The sequence below is a fragment of the Halictus rubicundus genome, chromosome 4 (assembly GCF_050948215.1).
Source record: "Halictus rubicundus isolate RS-2024b chromosome 4, iyHalRubi1_principal, whole genome shotgun sequence".
Taxonomy (NCBI): domain Eukaryota; kingdom Metazoa; phylum Arthropoda; class Insecta; order Hymenoptera; family Halictidae; genus Halictus; species Halictus rubicundus.
Window position 1 is genome coordinate 17,030,743 of NC_135152.1, and position 26,391 is coordinate 17,057,133.

General features: G+C 41.1%; 1 protein-coding gene and 1 long non-coding RNA gene across 2 annotated transcripts in view; one reads left to right on the forward strand and one right to left on the reverse strand.

The window, feature by feature from the left end:
• The window catches only part of Ccap-r (Crustacean cardioactive peptide receptor), a 72,021-nt gene that overhangs the window by 38,287 nt on the left and 7,343 nt on the right, over positions 1-26,391 (reverse strand). The window contains exon 2 of the mRNA XM_076787160.1: positions 23,314-23,784. Coding sequence (XP_076643275.1) covers positions 23,314-23,493 — 180 coding nt within the window. The 5' untranslated portion in view covers positions 23,494-23,784. The remainder of the gene's footprint in view (positions 1-23,313; positions 23,785-26,391) is intronic.
• On the forward strand, positions 11,706-19,953 carry LOC143353672 (uncharacterized). Its single transcript, XR_013082191.1, has 3 exons — positions 11,706-11,823; positions 19,268-19,528; positions 19,867-19,953. It is a non-coding gene; the product is annotated as an uncharacterized LOC143353672 (long non-coding RNA).

The window sequence follows — 26,391 nt, forward strand, 5'->3', positions numbered from 1 at the left end:
TTTTAATATAATAGAACTCGTTATTTGGAATTTATGGTCCTGGCGAACTCTTAGCTTTCAGGTGACTGAAATCGCGCAGACCTCGATTCGAATTCGTTTCAACGAGGTGGTACACACGCAGAGTGTGTCCCATTGTCCTCCACATCGCCGCAGAGTTCCCAGCTACATGTATCGGTATATTTTTTCACGGGACACCAACGTCACTCCATCGCAGCTCGCCGGAGTGAGTTAAAAGTTGGGAAATCCCGTCGCAGCGTGATGCATCGATTTTAGCATCTACTATTATGACCGCGGGGATGCAACTATTTGCGTTAGCGCGCCGAATGCATCTTGCACTTCTGCGTACCGAAGATGTGCTTACTCTTTTTTCAAGCAGTGCTAATTTTACTGCTGATTTTATACATTTATCATAAAATGAATTTATGCAAATTTTGGTTACAAATTTGTCGGTACAAATTCGTCTCCTTTCAATTTTATGCATTTATGATTGAACAAAAATTGAAAAAAAAAAACTGTGGGCTTCTTACTACAGCACACCACTTTGTATCAACAAATTTTTAACCCAAAATTTTGTATGGTTTAAAGGATATTAATGGCAGAAGGACCCGGACAGGATAAAATGGGTTAATATTTTTGCAGTTCGCTTCACATCCATCAATTATTGCGATTGCAAGCGATTCGGCTTGATCGACACATATAATTTCATTCGGTCGTGTTCGTACATAAATTATACAGCTTTTGCTAACTTCGACATGCGTGCCCGACTTGCATGGCAACGCGGTTATTAGAAAATCTCGGCAAGCAAAACACGCAATGCGTACCGAGTGCGATCCGATTTTCAATAGACCTTGATCCGTTGTACGTGATATTTCGTTTGATTCACTGTCACAGGTCCAATGAATCTCGCGATTATACGCAAAATCTTGAGGCATGTGGGGACACACCTGGTTAACGACGTGGGTTCGAAAGAGCTGATTGGGTGGCACGTAATACAGCATTAAGTGACAGATATTTCAATCCTGTAATCCTAATCCGCTTAAGAATCAGACTATATTTCTTTTAAATCGTTGCGATGCAATATGACTTTCTAAATTCGTTTGTCCCGTTCCCCCGAAAAGTGAAATAGTTTTATTATCGAATGTAAAGAATTAAATTATATCCTCGCTTCTAATCGTTATTTCCACGATTGTTAATAATAACAGCGGATTTTATGCATTTGTAGCAAAAATGGGTTTGCACATGGCTTGCAGAAAATTGTTATTTTGCATAAAGTGATAACTAGACTGTGAATTTTCATTATAGAAACTAAATTTGCTCCTTCCACTCAGCAAAACGAAATAAAGGAAACAAGCAGAGAGATGAAAGTGCGAGGTCAGTGTGATTGACGAAATATTTAAAAATTGTTTGCAACTTTGATAATCGAGCAGGTCAGAGATGAATATTCGTAGAACAACTTGCGAAAGCTTTCGCACTGGCCAAACGCTTGCATCGCGATTCATCAGAATTTTCGATGATAATGATTTCCCGCGCGGGTTTCTCTGGGAGCAGGAAAGATCTTTTCCTGGAAAATCCGGGCTCGAGAGAGATCGGGAGAGCGAATCGATTCCGTATCGGTGTAGAGCATGCGATCGCGAAAACGCTCGAGAAGGCCAGTCAACGATCGAAAAAGCATCAGGTGTGGCGTAAATCGATGGCTAGGCGATTCCCGCGAGTGCAATAAATTGCGGACCGGATTCCTCGCGATTTCTTTCCCAGCCGCGCGTAACGTTGCCGATCGTCGCGCGAAGAAAAACACGCGAGAATTTTATTAGAGAGACACACCGTGAGACGCCCGAGGGATCGAGATCCCGAAGGAACGCCGCAATCTCGACGATCATAAATCTCACGGCCCGAAGAAAAAATCGATTTGCCGGTACCGAACGATCGGGGCCGTCCGATGGATCTTCGGGAGATCGACGATATTATTTTCTTCGCCCAATCGTCGGATCCTCTCTCGACTTATCGATCATCTCTTCTTGATCGGTTCATCTTGAAAATATGAATGCTGCCTTGATCTCCGATAAATGTTATCTCGATTGACTGCGCGCCTTTATGCAACATAACTATTTGCATATCTCTCTATCGTTCGTTTTAATGCAATTTTAATGCAAACTTCAGCGAGTAATGTTTTAATGAACACTAATGTATATGATACGATTGGTACCAATGATTTTAGGTAAGGAAATTATAAAGATCATGTCCGATGACTGCGAAACTATTCATTTTATCTTCGAATGCCACCAAAACAAAAAAAAAACAATATTCTCGAATAAACCATGGCTATAACATCGATGAAAGAAAATTACTGTCAAAATTAGAAGGCAGCTTCTGCACTCGCCTAACAGCTCCATGAACCAATTCGGAACACGGAACCGCCACCATAAAACACCAAAAAGTTAAAAGCACATTATCTCGATGACTGTACTAATTCGATCAGCTACCATAACCGGTCGAACAAGTCTGTCTGGACATTTGTTCGCCGACACCTAGCATAAATCCCACCACCCTCGTCGTGGGGTTAAACAAAAAATGATCGGACATCGTCCTAACGTGGTTGTTGGATAGAGGAAAGAAGAGAAAGAAATCCTGCTGCGGTCGCAAAACCCACGGAACCGCCTCCCTTTCCCGCTCGTTCGCGATCGTTGATCGATCGTCAGCCTTGCTATAATAAATCCTCGAAGACGTCGGTAGTACATGAAAAAGGAACGGCAGGAGATGGGTGGAAAAAATAGCGAACATCGAGTGGAGGGTTAAGAGGAACCATATTTCTTGAGGAAAACTCCTTTTTGCTAGAAAAAAAAACATCCTCGAAAAGCACAATATCGCGTCACGTCCCTCCGGATTTTTCGCCCACGTTCACTGTCGGAAGTATTTGCCGGAAGATAACGGCATACTTCCCACGGCTCCATCTTCCCCTTCCAGTCGCCCTCGAGTGTCGTGGCTACAGTGATCGCTAGGCCGGATTTCATACGTTAACCCTTTCTACTATAATATCGAGTCAGACTCGTGGTGAAAACTTCGAACAGAATTTTCTGAATATGTATATTATTAACTCCTTTTAAATTGAAATGAAATTCTATTTGATCGTAGTCAATATTTAGCCATTACAGAACACGTGGTTATACAATAAATTTTCTATTTTTCCCAGCAGATTGTAGGCATCAAAGAAGTCTGATCGTTGTAATCATAAAATAAATTTTAGTGCGAGGGGTTAATATTCGAATCAATTGAATCGAATAAGTAAATCAAATGAAACAAATGAAATGAATCGGATGATTAAAATAAATGAAACGAATTAAATTAACTACAGTGATTTCTCTATACATGTGGTCACGGCCTGGATGATAAACATCGCGGAATTATCCCCACTACCGCGGGTAAAGCTCGAGAGGAATGTAAACATAACACGACGCTGGCAAGACCTGTGTTGTTGACAATACAGTGTGTCCCACAAGCTCTGTCCACTTGAATAGCTTGGTTATTTCAAACAATGCGAGAAAATGTTACGTACAGAAGTTGTAGGGTTTAAGAAACTACATAATACGGTATAAATGATATTCTTGCGAGTGGAGGAATTCGTGATGCACTACTTTTGCTTACTTCAGATTCTGGCTGAATCTGACGTACACTGATATGAGAATTATGACGTACCATTGCAACAACATTAATTTCATTATCTTCATCACTACATACAGGCTTTTCACGATTCATCTTACGAACAGCGAGACTTCCAGTTTCTTTAAATTTATCACAATCTTTCAAAAATATTGTGTGGAGGGCATATGCGGTTTGGTATCTTTCACCGTACACATTTCGAGGCACGAATGCGTTCGTCTTACTTTCTCCATAAATTAGAAGCATCTCTGATTGTTCGTCGAATGAAAATTTCATATTGACTATCTTATGTTCATTAACTGAGAAACTGACTGACACTGAGAGACGTCGAAAGCCTACCAATGTTTACATTTGACGTATTGAGCAGATCCTTGAGTACGTTCCATAATGAAAGTAATAGAATGTAAACAGTCAAATGTCTCAGCAACGGTAAGTTTTAGGACAAATACACTTCAGTACTTTTACACTCATAAAATTTGGGCATTCCATTTAAAAAAACAAAGGTGACCTCTATACCTTCTCTACGCCTCCACTTGTAAGAATATCATTTATACCATATTATGTAGTTTCTTAAGCCCTACAACTTCTGTACGTAACATTTTCTCGTGTTGTTTGAAATAACCAAGATATTCAAGTGGACAGAGCTCGTCGGACACACTGTATATCGAGAATTCACTGTAATTTCAAAGTAAAAATTGATAATGTCGATCTCGATCGAACAGTGGGAAATCCGATTTGCATTCTTCACAGAGCCGTGCGACTCCTGCGAGTTCTGCGGGGCGAACTTTCCGCGAAACAGCAGCGCCGCGACTCGATCAAAAGTTTCGAGACCTCGGCGACGTTATTAAATTTCACAATACTCCGAATCACATTAGGGAGAGAGAGAGAGAGAGGCTGGATAAACGGTGGCAAACCCTGCCTCGAAATCGTCCGGATACGGAGCACCTCGACGGAAAGAGAATACGTAATACACGGGGGGTTGTGGATACGTTCCCGCGTGTCCCGGTACCGGATCACTATAATTCCCGGCGAGCCCCGATCGATCGACGCGCCGCGACGTGTAATTCTAACAGGCCCCCTGACACACGGAGGCCACTTTTCACCCGAGAACAGTCTGGAATTTTCAAGATTACAGCATCTCTGATTTCCCGGTGCCAGACTCGCAAAATGCTGGACGAAATTCATGTCTTCGTAAATTATACATGTCATTTATTATAAACAGAACGGTTTTAGGATTTTTCCAGGCGTGGAATTTAATTCTGGTGTTACTCGTTTCGTAGAATGAGAAACTGCCCTTATAAAAGCACCCTCGCAAGGGGCGTTTCGGCCCATGTTAGGAGTTTAATAACTATGAGAGGATTGGAATAGTAATTTAATATTCCACGTTCCGCCCACGTGCTTGAATAACCGCTACATCTTTTATTACCTTGATTATTCGCGGTGTTCCAATTTTCAACGTGCCACGGCGTGTTTAAATTAAACCTTGGGCAAGTTCATCTTTTCCCATGTCTGCATAAGTTTTTCCATCGTTCCAAGAAGGCTGGCAAATATCGTGAATTTCTGCGAAGGAAGTCTCGCGAGCAATCGCGACCGTGGAGCTTTATGCAAAATAAAAATGGTTTATATCGATTGCAGGAGATGGAAATTTCATACAATTTATTTCTCTCTCCGTTCATAACTCTTAAGTGGTACGGCATTTACTCGGATTAAGTATAATACTAGCTAGGACATTTCTAAAATTCCGAATAAAGTTTCTCGGATACCTTCAGGTTTATTATATAATTCAGGACTAAATGGTCCAGACGTTCGGAAGAAGTTAAAGAATCCAGTAGCGGAAATTAGTGCACAGAAATATTTTTGGGTCATGAGAGACCCCAGTATAGCAACTAGGGGTTCCATTCTTTTAATCTTCCTACTGTTCTAAGACTGACCGTCCTGTTTTCATCAGAAATGCACATAATTCGCATGATGGTATTCGCGCTCGAAGGAATTGGTCAAACAGCGAGATAATGCACGGACACAATAGTAATCGATGATTGATCGAAGACCCCGCTAACGATGCTCGTTAGAAGCTTATGAGCATGTTCGGGGAGCATGATGCTCGAGAGTGATCTGGCCGCGTTGTAATGAGTCCTGTAACGACCATCGATACCTCGGGTCTCGATTACGATCGCATCGATTCCCCATTCGACGCGTCCTTTACAAATTTGTCTTGCCGAGCACGAACCTTTTCTACTTGATCCTCCGGGCGTCGAGATTCAGAACAATGGGCCATTAGCAGGGCCGTGGTGGCCTGTCTCTAGGAGACTCTGGCCAATTTGTTAATGACTACGGCGATGACCACCCCTCTTCGTTGGTTTTTCATTTATCAAACCTGGCCTCGTTGGTCCTGCAATTGTTTTCTCACTCCCCATGATCTTTCTCTTGGACACTGCAATTTTCTCTGGAGCTTCACACTTGTGTTATAAACTCTACATTTTTTCTACAGTTTTCGGAGGGACCTCCTCATTTCTCTACAATTTTTTCGCGGGTCCTACAATTTTTTTCGAGCGAACTACAATTTTTTCGAGGGATCTAAAATTTTTGGAGGGGTTGTCGTACTTCTTTACAATTTTTCAAAGGGGTTCAACATTTTTAGAGGGGCCTCTCTACTTCTCTAGAATTTTTTCGAGGGGTTTACAATTTTTGAAGGAACCCCACATTTCTCTACAATTTTTTCGTAAGGACTACAATTTTTTTCGAGCGAACTATAATTTTTTCGAGGGATCTAAAATTTTTGGAGGGGTTGTCGTACTTCTTTACAATTTTTCAAAGGGGTTCAACATTTTTAGAGGGGCCTCTCTACTTCTCTAGAATTTTTTCGAGGGGTTTACAATTTTTGAAGGAACCCCACATTTCTCTACAATTTTTTCGTAAGGACTACAATTTTTTTTTTTGGCGGACTACAATTTCTTTTCGAGCGGACAACAATTTTTTGGAGGGGTCTAAAATTGATGGAGGGGTCGCCAAACTTCTTTACAATCTTTTCGAGGGATCTAAAAATTTTAGAACAGGCTGCATACTTGTTTACAATTTTTTCCGGGGATCTAAAATTGTTGGTAGGGCCTCTACACTTTTCTATAATTTTTTTAAATGTTCGACACGATCCTTGTCGGTTCTACAATTTGTTCGTGGTCTCTAGACTTCAATAGCTGTCACAAATGAAAGGTACTAAATTCAAAATAAAAAGCACACTCGGTTTCAGACAGTGCTTTAGAAGAAAAGTTGTTTTCTATAGCGAAAGAAGCTTGCAATGCGGGTGTACCCGCGATAAAATAAGATTTTAGAAAATATACCAACAGGAGCTTCGTCAGCGTCGGTTCCACGAGCCAAGGATCAGTGTGCATCATGATCCCTCGTAAACCGGAATCTCCTGTAGCTCAGGTAGCATCCTAGCGGGTTTATTGGAAATTTTATGGAGAATTTTGAATGTTAATGATTTGTCTCGGTGCTTTTCTGTATTAGGTTTATCTTATGCGAGTTGTTGTTGCTCATGGAGTGGTTCCATAAATTTTCAAAAGTACTATCTTAAAATGTTTTTCATGCAAAATTTGGGATACTAAATTACTGTTTCGAATCGTGACACGTATTCAGCTCTCATCGGACACACGTGTTGTCAAAACGTCAGAAAAGGGAACGGTGAATTATAATTATCCCACGTTCTCTAATTATTTGGCGGGCGCAACATGAGGATCAATTGTCATCGATTCGTGTCGAACGATTTCCCAAATTTTGCCATAATTCGATGAACGTCGAAAACGTGCACGGGTCACCGGCGATCCCGAACGATATATCGAACAAATGGGATGGAATGGTCGAAGGCGCATTAACTGTTCCACGAATCGATGATTCGTGGGAACAGCGAATCGCGCCTGTCGTTACATGCTTCATGCTATTCGAAGGGTTACAATCAAACTCATGTGCCACTCCAGAACTACCTATAACTAAATTGTGCGAACGTTATTTGTGCGATTTATCTTACGCAAAAATGTGTTAACAAAAATATTAATCTCCAGCGTCCCTCTCGACCAATCTTTTTGGCTGGAAACGTATTGAGGAAAGAAAAACCAACCCGAGTAGTGCAAATAAGAAAAAATAGGTGAATAAAAGAACGAGATAAAAATTTCCGAGGCAGAAACTAAACAAAAACGAGAACCGAGAGATTTATCATTGAAAGCCAGGAAACGAAGAAGTAGGAGAAATTATACGGTAGCAGAAACACCGGTGAAAGGCAAATATTTTTATGCGAATTTCCCATGTCGCACAATACTATATCGCAACTCGGAATGTGATTTAAAAAAATTCATTCATGGGTTTTTAATAACTACCCGACAATAAATGACCTTCATTAGTCATAAAATAAGGAACTTTATAAAACCAAAGACACTGTGAGATCAACTTTAATTTCTCTGGTGCCGGAAGGCTTTATACTTCATGTGACCATTTAACAAGACCCAATAAAAAAGCAATTTTTTCTCGCCGTGGGAATTTAAATTAAACACATTGGAACATAATTCCTTAAACATGAAGCTTGAGAAAAGACACTGTGAAAACAATTTCAGTTTTCATCGTAACGCTACCATAGTTCGCGGAGAGTGGTCAGTAGACAAGGTCTAATACGAAACAATTTTCGCTCGCCGTGGGAATTTAAATTAAATACATTCGAATATAATTTCCCACGGAGGCACTCTCAAGAGTTTAATCACAATTAATTATAACTACTCCTCGGTTCGATGTATAGGATTATTCGCACTTTTGGGATCTGAAAAGTAGAACTTGAAATGAAATTTTGTATTTTGACGAAGCAAGCATATAAATCAAGTTGCGCGCGATATTTGCGCGGCTATCTTAAATGTTCTCAAATGAAAAACCGGAGAGAGAGATTAAACAAGAAAAAGGGAGACAGGGAGAAAAAGAGGCTCGTGACTCGGCACATAAAATTAGACTCCTAGTCGCGGCATTAAAAATAATGCGAACGTTATGCGAATGCATTGCGGACAGTCGGACGAGAAAGTGCGTCCTCTCGAGTGACGAATGAGCGGGGTTATTGGTAATTTTCCGTGGACATCGTTATTCCATCCTTGGTCAATCGTCGGCGAAGCCGGTTTTTGCAATAAAAACGGGGAAAATGAAAAATATTCGCGCCGCCACGACCACGTGTCCGGTGGCTGAATAATTGCGCCACTATCGGCAAAAACGATAAGCGAATACACCGGACGAGAACATTTTTCTGGCGTCGATAATGGACCCGTTTTTTTTTATCGTTTCACCGTCGGTCTTCATGGCGAATCAAAAAATTATTCCCGCAATTTTTGGAACGAGGGAAACTTTATCCAAAATTCGATATTCGAGACCTTGCCGACTTTTTTTTCGATCGATCCGGTGGAAATTGCGCTGACAAGCAATTTGTCAGCTTGAACGTTGATCAACGCTTGTAGCGCTGGTCGAAATGATATTTTGGAATTGTTCGTTTCGCAATTACAAAGAGAAGAATATATCCGGTATGACGATTTAAAAAAATCTAAAACCAAACGGATAGTGATCTAAAATCCCAGTGTGTTTCCCTTTGTATCTGACGAGTACGTTTCGTTTAACTTAATGAATAAACAAACACGAGAACGCACAGGCTCAGTTTCAGCGCAGCCGAGCGATGCAATCGCGTCAGCTGATAAGGTATAGTGGTATAGCACCCGCGGGGGTGGGTGTACACAGCCAGACGAACGAGGCAGCTATTCTTCTTGCTGCAGCAAGCCCCCTTTTAGTTGTTGACCGACACAGGGGATCTTGGGAAGTTCATTCTATCCGCGCAACCGTAAACAACTCCATCGCGGGTTTCTTCCATCTTCAGGATCACCGGGATATCTTAGATACGTAATCTGAACCCGTAAAAACGTTCCCTGTCCGATGTTTTCCGCGGTTTTAATGCGCCACGGTCTAGCTTTATTAGGATGGTTTTGCGACCGCCGCCATCGCGATAGATAGATATCAAGGGAACCGTATCTTTTTCACGGCCGGCCGAGCACCGATCCTCCTACGGCTTCCTTTTTTCTCGTGCTCCCCCCGATGTATTCATTGCTTTATTTACGTGGAGGGCATTCTTCGGCACGCGCAGGGCCGCACCATCCTTCTCGAGAACCCTAAACAAGCCCCAAACATTTTCTCCCAAGCGTTCAGTCCCTGAAAGTCTTTTCATAAGCTTCACAATTTATTTGAGAGGCCCCTATTTTTAGGGAGGACAATTTCTTGGAGAATTCTACAATTTTTTAGAGAGCTCCACCATTTTTAGGGGGGCCTACGATTTTCTGGGCAGCTCTACAATTTTTTGGGAATGCCGACGATTTTTTGGAGAGCTCCACGATTTTTTGGGAAGGCCTATGATTTTCTGGGAGGCTTCATAATTTCTTGAAGAGCTCTATGTCTGTTTTGGTAGCTCTACAATTTTTTTAGAGAGCTCTACGGCTCTTTAAGCAGCTCCACGATTTTGGGGGAGGCCCACGTTTTTCTGGGCAGCTCTACGTTTTTTTGGAGAGCTCCACGATTTTTTGGGAAGGCCTATGATTTTCTGAGAAGCTTCATAATTTCTTGAAGAGCTCTATGTCCTTTTTGGTAGCTCTACGATTTTTTTAGAGAGCTCTACGGCTCCTTAAGCAGCTCCACGATTTTGGGGGAGGCCCACGTTTTTCTGGGCAGCTATACGATTTTTTGGGAACGCCTATGATTTTCTGGAAGGCTTCATAATTTTTGGGAGAGCTCTATGTCCTTTTTGGCAGCTCTACGATTTTTTTTTTTTTTGGAGTGCTCTACAATTTTTCGGCGAGGTCCGCGGATTTTAAAATAATGTCACGATCTCTATAATTTGATCGTACGCTCAACAATATTCTGTTGGCATTCAAAATTGAATAAAGGCGACCCATCGATTGATACATCCCTGAGAGAGTCCGCCGACAGTTTCAAGACTGGTCCCGTACAGTAATCCCGACCCTGTAATTTCTTCCTTAAAATTCTCGCTTATGTTTATCGAACCATACCGATTCCACGATCTGTTTCGCGAGAGAAGCATCATTATCCTCGAATTAATCGGCGTGCTCTATCGATTATTTCGCCTGACCGGACCTGTAAGCCCTTATGACAGATGTTTACGGGAAAATTCGGCTTGTTGTTAGCTCGGGAACAACGGGCGCCGAGCTAACAATACACTTACCGGACTGTGTTGGAGTTTCATTTAATTAAGAAACTTTTCGGTGTGCATCATCATCGCGTGCGTGTAACTTCCTTAACTCGCAAACGTTTGGGCAGCAATTTAACCATGCACAGCCAGGAACACACGGTGTTTCGCAATTTTACGATCGAACCGGGGCTGGTCGATTATCGCTCCTGCCATCGCATTCTTGATCAACAGATTGCCAATCGATGCGCAGTGCTATTAATGTTGCTGCTGAATTTGAATAATCTCTATATCACCGCCTTCAAATAAAAATGAAAAATATCGTACGTAGGACATGGGCGCAGAAAACAAATTTTTTTCCGGTGCTCTGCAAATTTGTGTAGGCTCTACAATTGTTTATGGTCTCCAAGACTGTGCAACATTAAATAATTGAGCGTCACGCAATGGCGGTCGAAGTTTACAGTGACGTCTTCCGTTAACAGAATCAATTACAATAAGATCATCATAATTCATTGCTACATACGTGCGCATGACGGTAAGAAGTTCGCAACAAACAAGAGCATTAACTTTATAATTCAGTTGTTTTTCATATCGCCTTCCAGGTATTCGAAGCAATAAACAGATGCAAATCGAGAGAGCAAACAGGTCGTCTGACACGCAATGAAACGTGCCACTTGTTCGCCATGTTAACCGCTAATTGCCAGATAATGTACGACACCGTGTCACGCGAAACGGTTCGACGTATCGCTTCGGTGAGCCCCCAAATTTGAATATCTCCGTAGATATCGTTAGTCTCATAAATGTCTCGCGAGCGCCTACAGCCGGGTTTCCGGAAGATCGGCTTCGGCGAATAATTAGAGCTGCGTGACTTCCACGGTGCGCACAACAAGGAATTCTGTCGTTCGATTAACAACTTCGAAGTTGCTTCGAAAGCTTAATTAGGACTTCACTTGAAGGATTCTGCAGTAAGCAAGTGAATTTTGAAGTTAATATTCATTTACAGGTTCACTGTATTATTTAAACAAATAGAGTTTTCCGAGATATACTGGCACGGTCGGATTCGCTAGTAAAACGCGCACAATTTTGCTGGAAATTATGTTTTTTTTAACTGTTATGGTTACTGAGATATTTGAGAGTGATCTTCATCCCCTCGTGGTTGAGACGATGTTGGCTGTTTTTTAATCGTGTTGTTTAAACAAATTGAATTTTCTGAGACGCACGGGTACGGTTGGATTACTTATTAAAAAGCACACAATTTTTCTGTGGATAATATTTTTTTAGCTTCCATAGTTACCAAGTTATTCGATGATGTTCTTCACCCCCTAAGTTGAAACTCTTCGATATTAACTATGGCTGTTTTTCAACTGTATTATTTTAAAAAACGAACTTTTCTGTGGTCTACATCTACAGTAGGCTTCTTCACCGAAAAGTACATAATTTTGCTCGGTGTAATGTTTTCCTAGTTTCGGTAGTTTTGAAGGTATTTAATCATGTTCCTCAACTTTCAAAATCGCCCAATCTAAAGAGTGGTTCCTTTCGCTGTACCATTAAAAAAGAAACGTTTTCTAGAATCTGTTTCTACAATGCTCTTCGTTATTAAAAAGTACACAAATTTTCCATGTACAACATTTTGCTAGCCCGCACAGCTCCAAAGTTATTCGCTCATGTTCTCAAAAAAAAAAAAAAAATCGCACGAAGCAAGCGATGTGGCCGATCAAGGGAAATATTGATTTCGCGAAGGCTCCCGAATCACGTTATACGATCGCGTGTCTTAAAAAACGAGCAAACGGTTCGAGAACGAGCAAAAAAAAAAGAGTCGAATCTCTGAAGAAGCAGAGGTAGCGAGAGATCAACGATCCCCGGTGGATTTACGTCGATCCGTTCGCAGCGGAGATCGCGTCACGAAGAGGGAACGGAGCGATTCCAGATCGCGTCGGATGATCCCGGTTAATTAAAGCTCGTGTCATTGATCCGACGATTGATTCGGGGCTGGCTGGCGGAAAACGGAACGGGAAAAACAGCCGCGGCACTCGTACACTGCGATTTACGACCTTGTTCGGGACTCCGTCGCGATTTACGCCCCATTCCGCCCAACAAAAGACAGTGTCCGGTATTTTACTATCACCCTTCCGCGCCGTGAATCAAGTCGTTTTTATGTTTCGCGGATTCCTCCGTCCCGAGATGTTTCCAGACGGTTTCAGTAGCAAGTGTTCTTCGGTCACTTGTCTCCCGTTCCGTGCCAATAAAGTTTCAAGATCAGGGACCATAACTGTTATAACCAAAAAGAACAAAAGTCATGTAAATAACAAGTATTTCATCGACTAAAATCGTATTGGTTCGAAATAAGTAACCGAACATTTTTTCTCTTGTTGGTAAATGTGTTTCGTTCAGAGAAATTCATTTCGATCACTTATAACAGTTATCGATGGGAGAAGTTTATTTCGGTTGATTATAACAGTTATCAATGAGAGAAGTTCATTTCGAGCGCTCATAACAGTTATTATAAAAGTATATGTAAAAAGTACAACTTTCAAATGGTAGACAATCAATTATTTACTAAATTTTTTATTCATAAAATTAATTGCTACAATCAAAATTTAATGTGACAAACATGAGTTTTTCCAAATTTTCTCCTGACAAATTACACTGCAAATCATCTAACGTTAATTTTAGAGCAGAAAAGGTTCGTTCAACGCTACCCGAGTTGTGGGCACAGCGTGAATTATGCTAGTTTTGATAAATAAAGGAGTCTATATTTCTGTTTTTCCCAGTTGAAAAAATTTTTTCAGATTTTGTGTTGTTCTTATGGTCTGTTGATTCGTTTTGTTGTACAAAACCTTCTCAATGAATTTCGCAGGCTTGCTCCATCCGAAAAAGAGTAGACAATTCAGTAATTAAATAAGCGATTGAAATGAATCTTCTCATCAATAATTATTATGAACAAGTGGAAAGAAATTCGTTCATCGATAACTGTTATCAGCGATCGAAATAAATTTCTCTCATTGATAACTGTTATGAGTGATCGAAATCAACTTCTCTAATTGATAACTGTTATGAGCGATCGTAATGAACTTCTCTCATCGATAACTGCTTTGAGCAATCGAAACAGTTTTTCTTTACCGATAATAGTTATCGAGGAGGATCCAATGTATTGGACACTAATAACTGTTATTTGTAACCAAAAATTATAAAAATCGATATTTATTAATCATATTGTTCTTCGAATTTTTTTCTTTATATTTTGTGTAGATTGTCTTAAATTTCAATAATAATCAAGTTTTCATTAATGATTTTTATCGTAGGTAATTTTAGAATAACTGTTATTTTTGGTCCCTGTTCAAGATTTTTATATTCACTCTTCGACTGAAACTGTAAAAATAATTCGAGATGAAAGATTTCCTGTTTTGTCTCAATTTATGTCCAGGATTAATCAACCTATGTTCCCTCGCAGCAAACAGTGATGTATACGTTCCACGTGTGACGAGTCTGACACGATTCATATAGGTACAGTCTCGTACAGATTCGTTAAATAACCAATTTGGAATACAGTTCAGCGCTGAAACTAAATAATTGTTCTACTGTCTGGACATCCACGTGTCCTAGTTAATTTTGATAATTAGACTTTATGAAAAGCAAACCTATTCAAACATTGATAGATCTATCTTGACCGACACTATTAATTTAACCAACATATATCTCATTAACGAGAAGTAATATATTTATATTCCTACATACCCAACTTGTTAATTTCGAGACTATCAAAGAAGAATAAAATTGCAGAAAATTACAAAAAATTTTGTCTTACAAATCTGCTGCTTTTGTCACGAATTCAAATTTATTGTGGGACGATTATTAACCCTTAATATTTGTCATTAAAAATCGCCATATCGTTGTTAAAAAAAACAGTTCTTATATTACTAAATTCATCTATATTCAATAAATTTATAAAAAATCAGTAGAAAATGTCATAAAAATCAAAAATGGATTAAAGAAACTCATAGGGTTCTTATCTCTCTTCTTTTGGGAGGGCACAGTAGGGTTTCCACCCAGCACAAAAAAAGCGTCCAGCAACGAATGATAAAACTAGCCTTTGTGTCGTCTCCATTCCACAAGCAATAAATACAGAAACGATCAGATATACGAATCCAATATTCGTGGAGGCAGTTCAATACGAACTGTTCTCACGTTTCCCATCGATCTTCGCAATTGTATGTCGTCAGTCCGAATTTGACGAGCCCCGTCTGCACCTGTACAGCGTATTTTTGTAAACCACGCGATGAAAATTGCAAATCTCGAAATAAAGAACTCGACGAGATCGAGCAGTTTTTTTTCGGGTGTCGTTATTTTCCCTGTGAGAATCGATGAATAAAATTCGGATGCGAACGAATACCTTTGGAAGTTATTTCGAAAAGTTCTACCTAGGATTTGGCGGTAAAATCGTTTCGTAGAAGACTTGTCGCGACTCGAAATTAAGCGACAGTAGGCGTAAACGATTCAGCGCGTAAAACCGCGTGGAAAAGACGCAGTACAAATCTTCACCACGAAACTTTGTTTCCGAGATAATCGCGTTCAAGAGGATCTCTCGCTTCGAAACCACCGACCCGTCTGTGCATGACACGACGTTTCCACTTTTCGCGGAAGCTTCAACGAGCCACTTACGAAGAAAATTTAATTCCACGTTTTCGCCGCAGTTTTTCAGGCGATATGATCGCCGTCCGCGGAAATTTTAATGGGAAACCAAAGAAAACCACGCGCACGGAGAGCTTCATTTCGTCGTCCAGTCATTCCAGGCTTCGCCGCCCGGTTTTTGTCAGCTGTCCACCGTTCTTCACGCTCCCCTTTTTTTCCGAGGAACGCGCATTCCTAGCAAAAATAATCGAGCCCCGCAGTCCGCGGGTAAACTGCAATCAGCGATGATTCCACAAAGCGCGCGACGCGGACACGACGAAGTGGGCAAGAAACGCAGACAGAAGCTTGCCGACAGCGTGGCCGCGGGTACCGGACGACTTCCACGCGTTTAAATAAATAGAATGGTGGCCTCCGTGACTGGATCGTGGATCTTTATGCAAAATGGATCCATTTATCTGTAGGATTGCTTGGAAGTTATACGGCTTTTGGGAGCACTGCGATTTTCTTACACGGCACTACAATCCCTTGGAGGGCTCTACGATTTTTTGGAGAGTTCTGTGTCCTTTTTGCAAGCACTACGATTTTTTAGAGAGCTCTATGTCCTTACTGGAAGTCCTACGGCTTTTGCAGAGTTATATCTCCCTTTTGGAAGTTCTACGATTTTTTAACGAGTTCTACCATTTTTTCGAGAGCTGCCCAATTTTTTTTAGACACTTTTATGATTTTTTTGGACAGGTCTATGACATTCTTCGGAGCCCTACATTTTTTTGGGAGCCCTACGATTTTTTAAAGAAGTCCTACTACCTTTCATTTTGGGAGACCTACAATTTTTTTAAGGTGTCGTACCATTATTTTAGACACTTATAGGTCCTTCTTAGAAGCCCTAAGGTTTTTTGGAGAGCTCCCCAATTTTTTCAAAGACCTATATGTCATTTTTTAAAGGAGTATTCCTATCTTTTGGGCAGCTGTGCGATTGAAATTTGAAAAGTGGACACGGAAATTACGTTTGGTTCAATCGAATGATTAAGAACTAGGTCAATAGCTGTGCCAATAAAACAGCGCGAAAAACCAGAGTTTCGAGTTGCTCGAGTTCGTTTCGGTAATTCGGTTCGCCGAGAGTTCTTACTCTCGTTGTGCACCTCTACAACAGAAAAATCCCATTCGTTCTTCCCGAAGAGTCGAGCTAAAGCATAACCCGAGTTTTATTAATACAGAAACGCAGTATTATGAAACAGCGAGGCCATTTCTAATGAAATCCCCGTTAGCAGAATTGAGCGCGTCCTTTCGTGAAACTTTCATTTCGAAATCACATATAAATCTTGTTTTCTCCGCGAACAGCATCAAAAACAAAATTGCCCCTTCACTTCATACAAATTCCCACTTGTATGGACCATCATCACATTTCATGGAAAATACTGTGGCATGGTACCAATTAATATACACGACGGAAATAAAGTTTATTTTTCCGAAAGCGTGGAAGAAGACGAACTTAACCGTTAAATATAAACATAAGATGTACAGACCAGATGATCACAGATCCGAACTTTAACATTCGATAGATAGCATCCATAGATCTCGCTCGAAGTATGTCCACCGACCCGGACAATTCGATTTGGCCCGATCGCTTCGGGTTCCTTCGATATTTCTGTCCCGCTGGTAAAATCATTATCTCGAAAATGGCCGGTGCCTAACCCGGAGGTGGGGTGGGGGGTGGACGCAGTATCCCGGGGTTCGTGGACCGTATTTCTCCCGGACTCTATTCCCGGCGAACTTTCGAAAGAGCTGGGCGCACGTCCGAATATTAAATTTCGTGGACAACGTGTCGCGGCCGGTCACCTAGCCAAAACACGGGGCGAGAAAACCGTCGTTGTCGGCAGATCGAATTAAACCGGGCGCCTGTCCGTTGTCTATGGTAACTCGTCACCAACTAACGAACACGTTTAGCAACGGACGATGACGTTTGCTCACCTGTTCGTTTTCTACTTCGCTGCCGCCCACAAACCGGTGACACGTGTCTTGCACGCGCTCGAAAAATCATGCGCCCGACGTTCGCCACTAAACGACGCGCCCGTCTGACCATCCAATCAATTTTCTGGAAGAGAGAATGAGAGAGGGAGCGAGACGCATGCTCTTCATTCATCCCTTTATGCTCGCTGTACGCTGTAATGAAGATTAGCTTCGCTTCTAATTAATTACTATCGGGGTGCGTTGCGATTCTTCGAGCCCAAGCAAGATTTTCTGCGCGTGGATTTTTGGTACTGAATATTTTGTTTTAACGGCAGATAAATAACAAATATTTTCTATTAACGAATAGTTGCGGACAAGTTCTAATAATTGTAGCTGTGAAGAAAATGCTTCACGCATTTATAAGATGACGTTTTCTTTTCGAAATAAGAAAATCGCTATCCCCTCTTCTTCTTCTTCGTCCGATATACGACGAAAGCCGGAACCAGCGCCTTATATCGAACGAAAACTGTGGTGAAATGTCGGCGTGGGTCAGTAGTAACTCCAGCATTCGCCTAAAACTCGCAGAAGTCCGATGGTTAATGGTGTTTCGTTCCGCCATTATCGCGAGCGAAATATATGGTCGCCGAGAACGACCGTATCGTTATATTCGGAAAACACGTGTGCGAGTGTCCCGGAGCATTTGCACTCGAGCTGTTGCAAACCGACTCCGTTAATTGTCGGGTAAACCGTGGATGGGCAAATTAGCGTTCACCGACACCGATCGCCTAACCTCGCGCAGCTGCATGACCGGAAGTCGAACCGATTCCGAGGACCGGGTTACTTCCCAGAGTCCATTAACGTGTTTGTAATGCGAATCCGATGGCATAAAGCATTGATTCATGAGCCGAGCCTAGCATTTCGGTAATTTCAGCTTTAGTAGTTCCATGCTCGAAATTTAGGGGTTTCTGCGTTTGAAGTTCACCGTTTCAGTATGTACGATTCACTGGTTTTTTGGTATACAATTATTTCGATTTTGGTGTTTGGGGAGCTAACAGTTTAGAAACTGTTGATTGACTATTCCTATGGTTCGGTATGTTCGTGGTCGAGATAGCTCATTGGCAGCTTCATCAAATCAACTGTTGAGACCGTAGTTTTGCGAAAAGTGATAAAATTTATATTTAACACGTTGTCTGTCACATCAGTGCCCATAAAAGTCACGCAACATCAGAGCAACTTATGTAATAACATAAGAATAGAAAAGACAAGATTTATTATTGCAGTTGCTTTCGTAATCTTCCTATTCCTTGTAAATAGCAAAGTTTAAATTATTCAATATATTGTAATAAGCAGACAGCGAGTCTTTATGCAAAATAAAAATTTTCCAGTGGAGTTGTAACGAACTAGAGTGAAATAGAAATTTATTTTCTTTCAGAATATGTTCAAGCACCTATTCATTTTTGTCGTAAATACATCAAATCTGCTGTCTAGTAATAAGAACTCATTTTCGAAGATAAAAAAAAAACAGTGTCAAGCACACTCGACTGGATTGAAAACTACAAGTACGCCATTCACTATCGCTCAGATTCCAGCTGACATTCTAATTTTATTTTATAAGCGCCCTACGCTTTTTCATTACGGACGCAACGACGGTTCTATTAATAGGCAAAGAGTGTTTCGTCGAATAGCTTGCATCATCTTCATGATTTTAGAATGTCTCTGTAAATAAAGATCGAAATCAGAAGCATTCACTCTGCTCGTGTCGTTACTATCAAAAGCTTATGGAGTGGTGGCGTGAAAAATCGATTTTTAATGGTCCCTTTTCCATTTTATTAGGAATGTCTGCAGGGCTGAGGGTTACTCGACTGTGGGGAAACGGAATCGTAATTCGAATGAAGTCCGTGGGGACCCTGAAGAATCAATTCTCCATCTTCTGCAGATTTTCAGACTTCGTAAATATCAATTTTTCACTGCAACAATTTACCGCGCCCCTGTGACGGAGAGTAAACAGGGACCAAAATAAACAATTTTCTAATTTTTACCACACTCGAAAGATCCTCTCTCAAAAAATTTTCTTGAGAGCTCTACGATTTTTTGGTGAGTTATACGTCCGTTTTGGAAGCCCTACAATTTTTTCGAGAACTATATGTCCTTCTTGGAAGCCCTACGATTTTCTGAGGAGTTCCACCATGTTTTGAAGAGCTTTTCAATTCTGTTAGAGAGCTCTACGATTTTTTGAAGGGCTATACATCCTTCTTGGAAGCCTTACAATTTTTTCAATAACTATATGTCCTTCTTGGAGGCCCTACGATTTTTTGTAGAGCTACATATTCTTTTTGAAACCCTTACGATTTTTTAAGGAGTCCTACCATTTTTTGAAGAATTTTTCGAAAGCTGTATGAAGGAGTTCTATCATTTTGTTTTTTTTTTTACAGAGCTTTAGGACTCTTTGGAGAGCCCTACGATTTTTCGGAGGACTCTATGATTTTTGCGGAGGTTTGTGACTTTTTGGCGAATAAACAGGGATCGTAATAAACATTTTTCTAATTTCTACCACAATCGGAAGATCTTTTTTCGCTTTCAGGAACGTTTCAATCTCTCGTTTCGATTTTGTCAATTTCGTTCCGCGGTCAGTGTCATCAAATAAATTTACGGGACCATGTGATGACGACTCAAAGTGGACTAATTACTGGTTCGAACACGGTCGGTTTGCCGCGATGTAGAAACGTGTGTACTTTCCAAGGCAAATCGAGTATATCGTTCGGTTTCGATTCGAGGGAAAATTGGTTTTCGCTGAATCGGAGTGTCGCAAAATCGTGGCACAGCATCGTTTGTCTTCGTTTTCCCTTCTGATAGACGGGGCGGAATTGATGTCGTCACAGATCGCGGTGTAATGAAAGAAAGCCAAACGGGATCTAAGAAGAACGCGGAAGCGACGTTATCACGGTTTTCCATTATGCTCCGCCGAGAAACACCATAAATACGCCTTTCCCGGGGGCCGTCTTCTAAACTTTCTTTTGTCGGCAGCCACATCCGAACCGCTGTCACAATAAAGCAAAGGGACCAACGTGGGCGTACGTTTGACGCGGAAATGTTTTCCCGGGAAATGCCGATTGCATTCTCCATCCACCCCCACGGCCGAGCAAATCGGGCCGAGACTTATCGGCTAACTTCATCGGCTTAAGTGATTGGAAGTAATAATAGTCGTACTGTTTCTCCGCGCTGCCCTAATTGTTGCCTTTACATTCGAACGATCTCAAATCAGCTCAAATGGAATTGTTTATCCTGGTTTAGAAGTGCCATTGAAATTTACTTCGGAGCACTCGTCTCCTTTTTTAGATTTAGAACGTGTAGCGGAGTATAAATATGGAGTGTAAATATTGAGTGAGTGGTACGACCGACGAGAATGTATGATCGATGGCTGAGCGGTGAAATTGGACGGAAAGCGTGAAATAAAAGTAGAAAGAGAGCGCAATGTTTACGTGAAGAAAGAGAAAAAAAAAGAATGTTTAAAAACAAAAAGCTAGGCACCGCGTACACGCGTTCAGAGAGAAGCGAACCGAGCGAGACGGTCCATAGATATTTTGTGCAATAAAGTTAAAACCAAATAAAAAGCAAGCGAAGGATAATTATTTATAGACTAAGTCCTAATAAATGGATAAGTACACTATTTTCAACTTGTTAGAATTATTAAAGTAGGTATTGAATCTACATCTAACTTTTATCTGTTGCAACTGATGCAGCACATTTTTATTTTGCATAATGAACCGCGGTCTAACAAGCACTATCATCCTTGATAATTAACTTTATTTACTATATTTATATATTTATTTTGATTACTTTATTACTATTTTACTATACAGGGTCATCCGTTTTTAAACGGCCAAACGTCAACCAGCTATAGAGGACCCCAAATGGAACAACTTTCGCCCCTAACACTAGTTTTGATTCGAAGTTATTTCATTCAGTCTCCACGGCGTGCCACATGTCAAAAAAACCAATATCCAAAGGTCATACAAAAAAGTTGACTTAATAAAAAAGATGCCCCTATTTATTTTAAACCAAACAAAGGAAAAATCATCAAGATACATAATTGCAGTCCTAATATATTTAATCTTAAGTGAACGCAAAAAATGACGGGTTTTTGCAATTATCTAAAAATCAAGACCGAATCAAAAAAAGTGTTAGGGGTGAAAGTTGTTTCATTTGGGGTCCTCTATTGCTGGTTGACGTTTGGCCGTTTAAAAACGGATGACCCTGTATATTACTATATTGATTAATTATTATATTTATATACTATATTACGTATTATATTTATATAATGCACTTTGAGAGACCGAAGAAAAATTATCAGAGTCACGGAGCACCACGCGAGCAGTAAGTAGAAACAGTGAGCAATAGACAGACACTCCACACGCAATTCGTACGCTCGCGCCTCTTCGAATCCTTCCTCGAATCTCCATACGAAAAATCGCTATTCTACTGTATTTCTCATTCCCTTGTTTCCATATAGAGTGACCTTTCCTTTGTGATGCAATATCCACTGTCGCCTCTGTGTATACCGCGCCGAATCGAAATCGAACGAGCAAGATGTTTTCGCGGGGAATCGTGATCTATTCATCATCGCTCCATCAACATAGTCCACGTATATGCACGGTATGCAATAATTATTCGGGCTATCGGTTGATTCCCGCCGGATGTTCATTAGTAATAATTCCAGTTCGACAGTGTACCCCGTTGCCAACGGAAGTTGGTTAAGCTTACTATTTCTGCTCGTCTGAGTCTGCGTTTGTTCATTGTGGCTTTTGGAAACGGAATTCTGATTTCTCAAATCATTTAAAAAATGGCACACCACTTCGCACCACTCAATCAAAAATCTATTTGAACAATCTAACTGCAAATGGATCAGACATTTTATACGCTCTAATGGAATATAGTGTTTTGATCTGAAAAAGCCAAGTGAAGAGGACTATAGTCATTGTGTAACTTCCTTATCCTGCTGAACAGTACTATGATGCTATAAGAAACATTTACACAAAATTTTACTTTCAAGTTACAGATTTAGATAGTATACTTCTACACCAGAGTTGTGCTAATTCAATTAATTGTAATTCAATAACACAATTGAATTACGTCGTAACTGAATTGCATAATTCAAACCTTTCAATTAATTCAATTACGAATTATTTTAATCAGATGTGTAATTGAAATCCAATATCATTAAAATATAGCTCTCCAAAGTAGAGCCCGTATGTAACGCTATTTTACGTAAATTAATTACAAAGTATTTTATAATTGCACTCCGATTGCTATTACGAATTACATTCTAATTTAACAGAATGAAGATCTGAATTATAAATTACAATATCACTGAACCACAATGTATTTCAATCACTTTGTAATTATAATTCCTCGAGTAATTCAATCGTAATTCTGCACAACTCTGTTCTGCTCACAGAGAAAGCAGCCACTCACAAAATGGATTTTTATGAAAATTCGAACTTTCAGACAATTTCTTGTACAACAAACATTTTTATCCAGCAGAGTATCAAGCCTAAATCTTTCGGAACTTCTATCTCTAGTACAATCAATATTTCGATTCGATAAAACAGTGTACAAAACGTCTGTATAAAAATGTTAAAAAACTACGACTTTGCTGGAATTAACTCGAGACCGAGTAGGCTAGCCGAGACAACCGTTTGGAAAGAATTGTTTAAAAATAGGACCACTATCTTGTGACACGAAGCAAGACGCGAGCATCCCACTCAATCTTTCAAAGAATCAATCCCCGATCCAAGAGCCGTCCAAGAGAATCTCAGGACAGCTGATTAGGGTTCTCCGGTAGCGTGTCAGTAACGAATAGGTCAATTCTCTGAACTTACCTCGTAGAAGTAGAACGAGTCGATCTCCTTGGTGGCGTTGGCATCGGGCAGCGTGTCGTTGTGGTATTCGAGCGTGCTGCCGATCTGATCGTCGGCCTGGTTCCTCTGAACGGTTCCATCGAGCTCGCTTTCGTTCGGATCTGCAGTGATTCCCAGTCTCCCGTGTTGTTCGTCGGACATGTCGCTCTCTTCTCTCTCTCCTCTCTTCTCTCTCACTGTCACTGTTTCTGGGCAGCAGGGTCGCAGGATTCAGGCTTCCACTGGCTCCCTCGAGTAATTCATCGCCTCGAGACGAAATCGCCTGACCGGCTAAGCGTCCGACGACTTCATGTCCTCTATCTGTCTCGCGACGATTTTTCGGGGCTGACCGATCGATTCCCACCAGCCTCTCCAGGATTTCCGGTTACGATCGATCCTCTGGCATCCTCGTGGCACCTCGACGGCCAAAAACTGGCCTCCCCACCCGTGTATCTACATGCAGACATCGGGTCGACGTTAGGAGTTTTCATTAGGGATCAAAGGATTCGGTAACCGCGAGCACAAGGCGATTCAAAGGCGGACTATGCGAGGATGCGAACCGAAGCTATTGCGGATCCCTGCGACTAACTTCTCTCACTGATACATGTCCCAGCTATCCGATTACTTGTTCCACCGTTTTACATTTTCACGGGTTGGGCGTAGGGCTGCTGCGAGAATTTGATTTTCAAAGGTTCGTGCAGCAGGTAAATGGAAATAGAAATTTTAGGGTGCGTTCACCGAGGGAATGGTCTAATTTTTGCAATGTGTTTTTTCGTGGTGGAGCTTCTGGTAAAGTGGATTTGTAATCAAAATTTCGTTTCGATGGTTTCATATTTTGTTTAATCTAAGAATACTGAGAGCCACCCTCCAATTTCTTCCGGCTATTAATTACTATACTATTCGATTCAAAAACAAGGATCTTTATGAAGGCATAAATATGTGATAAAGGATTACATGCACAAATTATTAACATGTATGCAATTTTGCTTGAAATAACACGGAAAATATTGAAAGAGTCGAATGGTCACTCCAGTTTTAATAACTGAGTCTGGATTTCTTTGGTTTTTTCATAAACAATGGTGGAACACAGATATAGTGTAAAAATACAAAATAAAAACAATGTACACGCTGTTATTAAAAAGAATATCGGCAAATATTCTCAAATGGAATATTCAATCCCAATTAGTATCCGGCTTGGCTAAAAATGCAGTTCGTAAATCCTTTAAATATTGTAATTGAGAGAGAATACGTGTACAATATTTAAAAATCAGTTATTTCACATTAATAAAGGGAGGAGAGACACAATTAATTAAAAACCCATACACATTGCGCTGTATTTTATCATAACCGAGGGACAATGCAGAAAATATTAAAAAATCTGAGTAAAAAGCAAATTTGTCATTTCGTATTTTTCTAAATAAATATAAATTAATTATAAATAAATCGCGTGGAAATATTAAAAAATCCAAAGATTAAACCGGCAAAATCTGAAAAATTAATACAGTTCTGTGTTATTATACTTTACCAAATCCCCCTGTCTCCTCTCCTCACGAAATCTATGTTTATTCATCAATGATCTATGAAAATTCAACAATCTGAGAAACCAATACGACTCCATCCGACTATACTTTACTAAACAGACCTACCTCCCTCCCAGTCTCTCGTTTCACGTGCTTCCCCTGAGTGAACTCACCGAGAAAAAAAAAGAATCAGTATCCTTTCTCCCGGAAAGAACACCGATTCTCCTCGAGAGAGTCGAGAATTTGTTTGTCCCTCGGTCACGAACTCATCGGATTAATAAAGCACCATGTTCGCGATGCGGAACAATCCAGAGATGCCATTGATCAAGCTCTACGATCGAGAAGGCGGAAAAGAGGTGGGGAAGGTAGCTATTTCGCCAATGATCCCCGTCAAGGATAAGCCAGACTCCTCGAAGGATCACTGGCTCGATTCAACGACAACAAGTATGCAAACAATGGAACGCAAAATCTGCGGGAATCTCGTCGACAGAGTACCAAAGGGGGATGCTGCGATTGACACGCGAGAATGCAATTATTGCAACCGGACGGCCTCTGCTAGGTCGACAAGGGTATTAGTCAGCTACATGGTGAACGCGGTGTCGGGGAAAAAGCTGGAGCTAGTGATCTCTTTAAAATTATTGATCGAGATTATTCAATTACCCCGCGGACCACAGGAGGGTGGTGTTTTACTGCATTTTTACGGGGCCGGCCATTTTACTTTCACGCTCGCAGATTATTCGTCGGTTCGCCGGGTGAAATACTGCCATAGGAACTCCGTCATAGTGTTCAATTAATTTTAGTGTTCAATTTTTTGAAATTCCAAAGCGCTATGACGCTGAATAACATTTAAATCCCTGTAGAACAGAGCTGCTAAACATGCCTATTAGCGGGCAAGGGCGCCCACCGATGCCCGTGGGCCAATGTCGCCAGATGAGGGGAGGGAGCACGAATTGAGGGGAAAACGTTACCCTCTCTCTGCCAGTGCAGAGACGGAACGCGTCACTTACGTTAGAGGGGGAAATTAGAGTGGGGGAACAAGTCTTGATCTGGCGACGCTCGGCACAGCTACGGGCAAAGCTAAGGGCAAGTGACTCAGCGGAGTGGGGGTAGGCCGCAGCACAGCCGTGGCATGGGGGCGTGGCTTCGTGCCCGCCGTTCTGTGTACGCCCAGGGCAAGAAAATCGCTGCCCGTACGGGCAGACGCTGGAACAGCTCGGCTGTGGACGAAACCGAGCGCAACTTTCCAGCAAAGCGTCCACATAAATTAGAATGAATATTCTACCATCGCTCCGGGAATATTAAAAATCATCTTCAAAGAAATTTCGAAGCAGAAGTACAACGAGATGCAAACGACGTGTAAAACCGGTTGGAGAAAACAAAAAGTCGGCGCAACTTTGCAGACAAGGATCGCTACAACACTGTAAAAAGCGCGTGCACGGTTACGTTTTCGAGAGACAGATTCTTCTACGCGTCGGTACCTTCATTTTTATCGGTTCACCCGGAACCGGGGGCCGTCGTATACGAATAATTACGCTTTCAT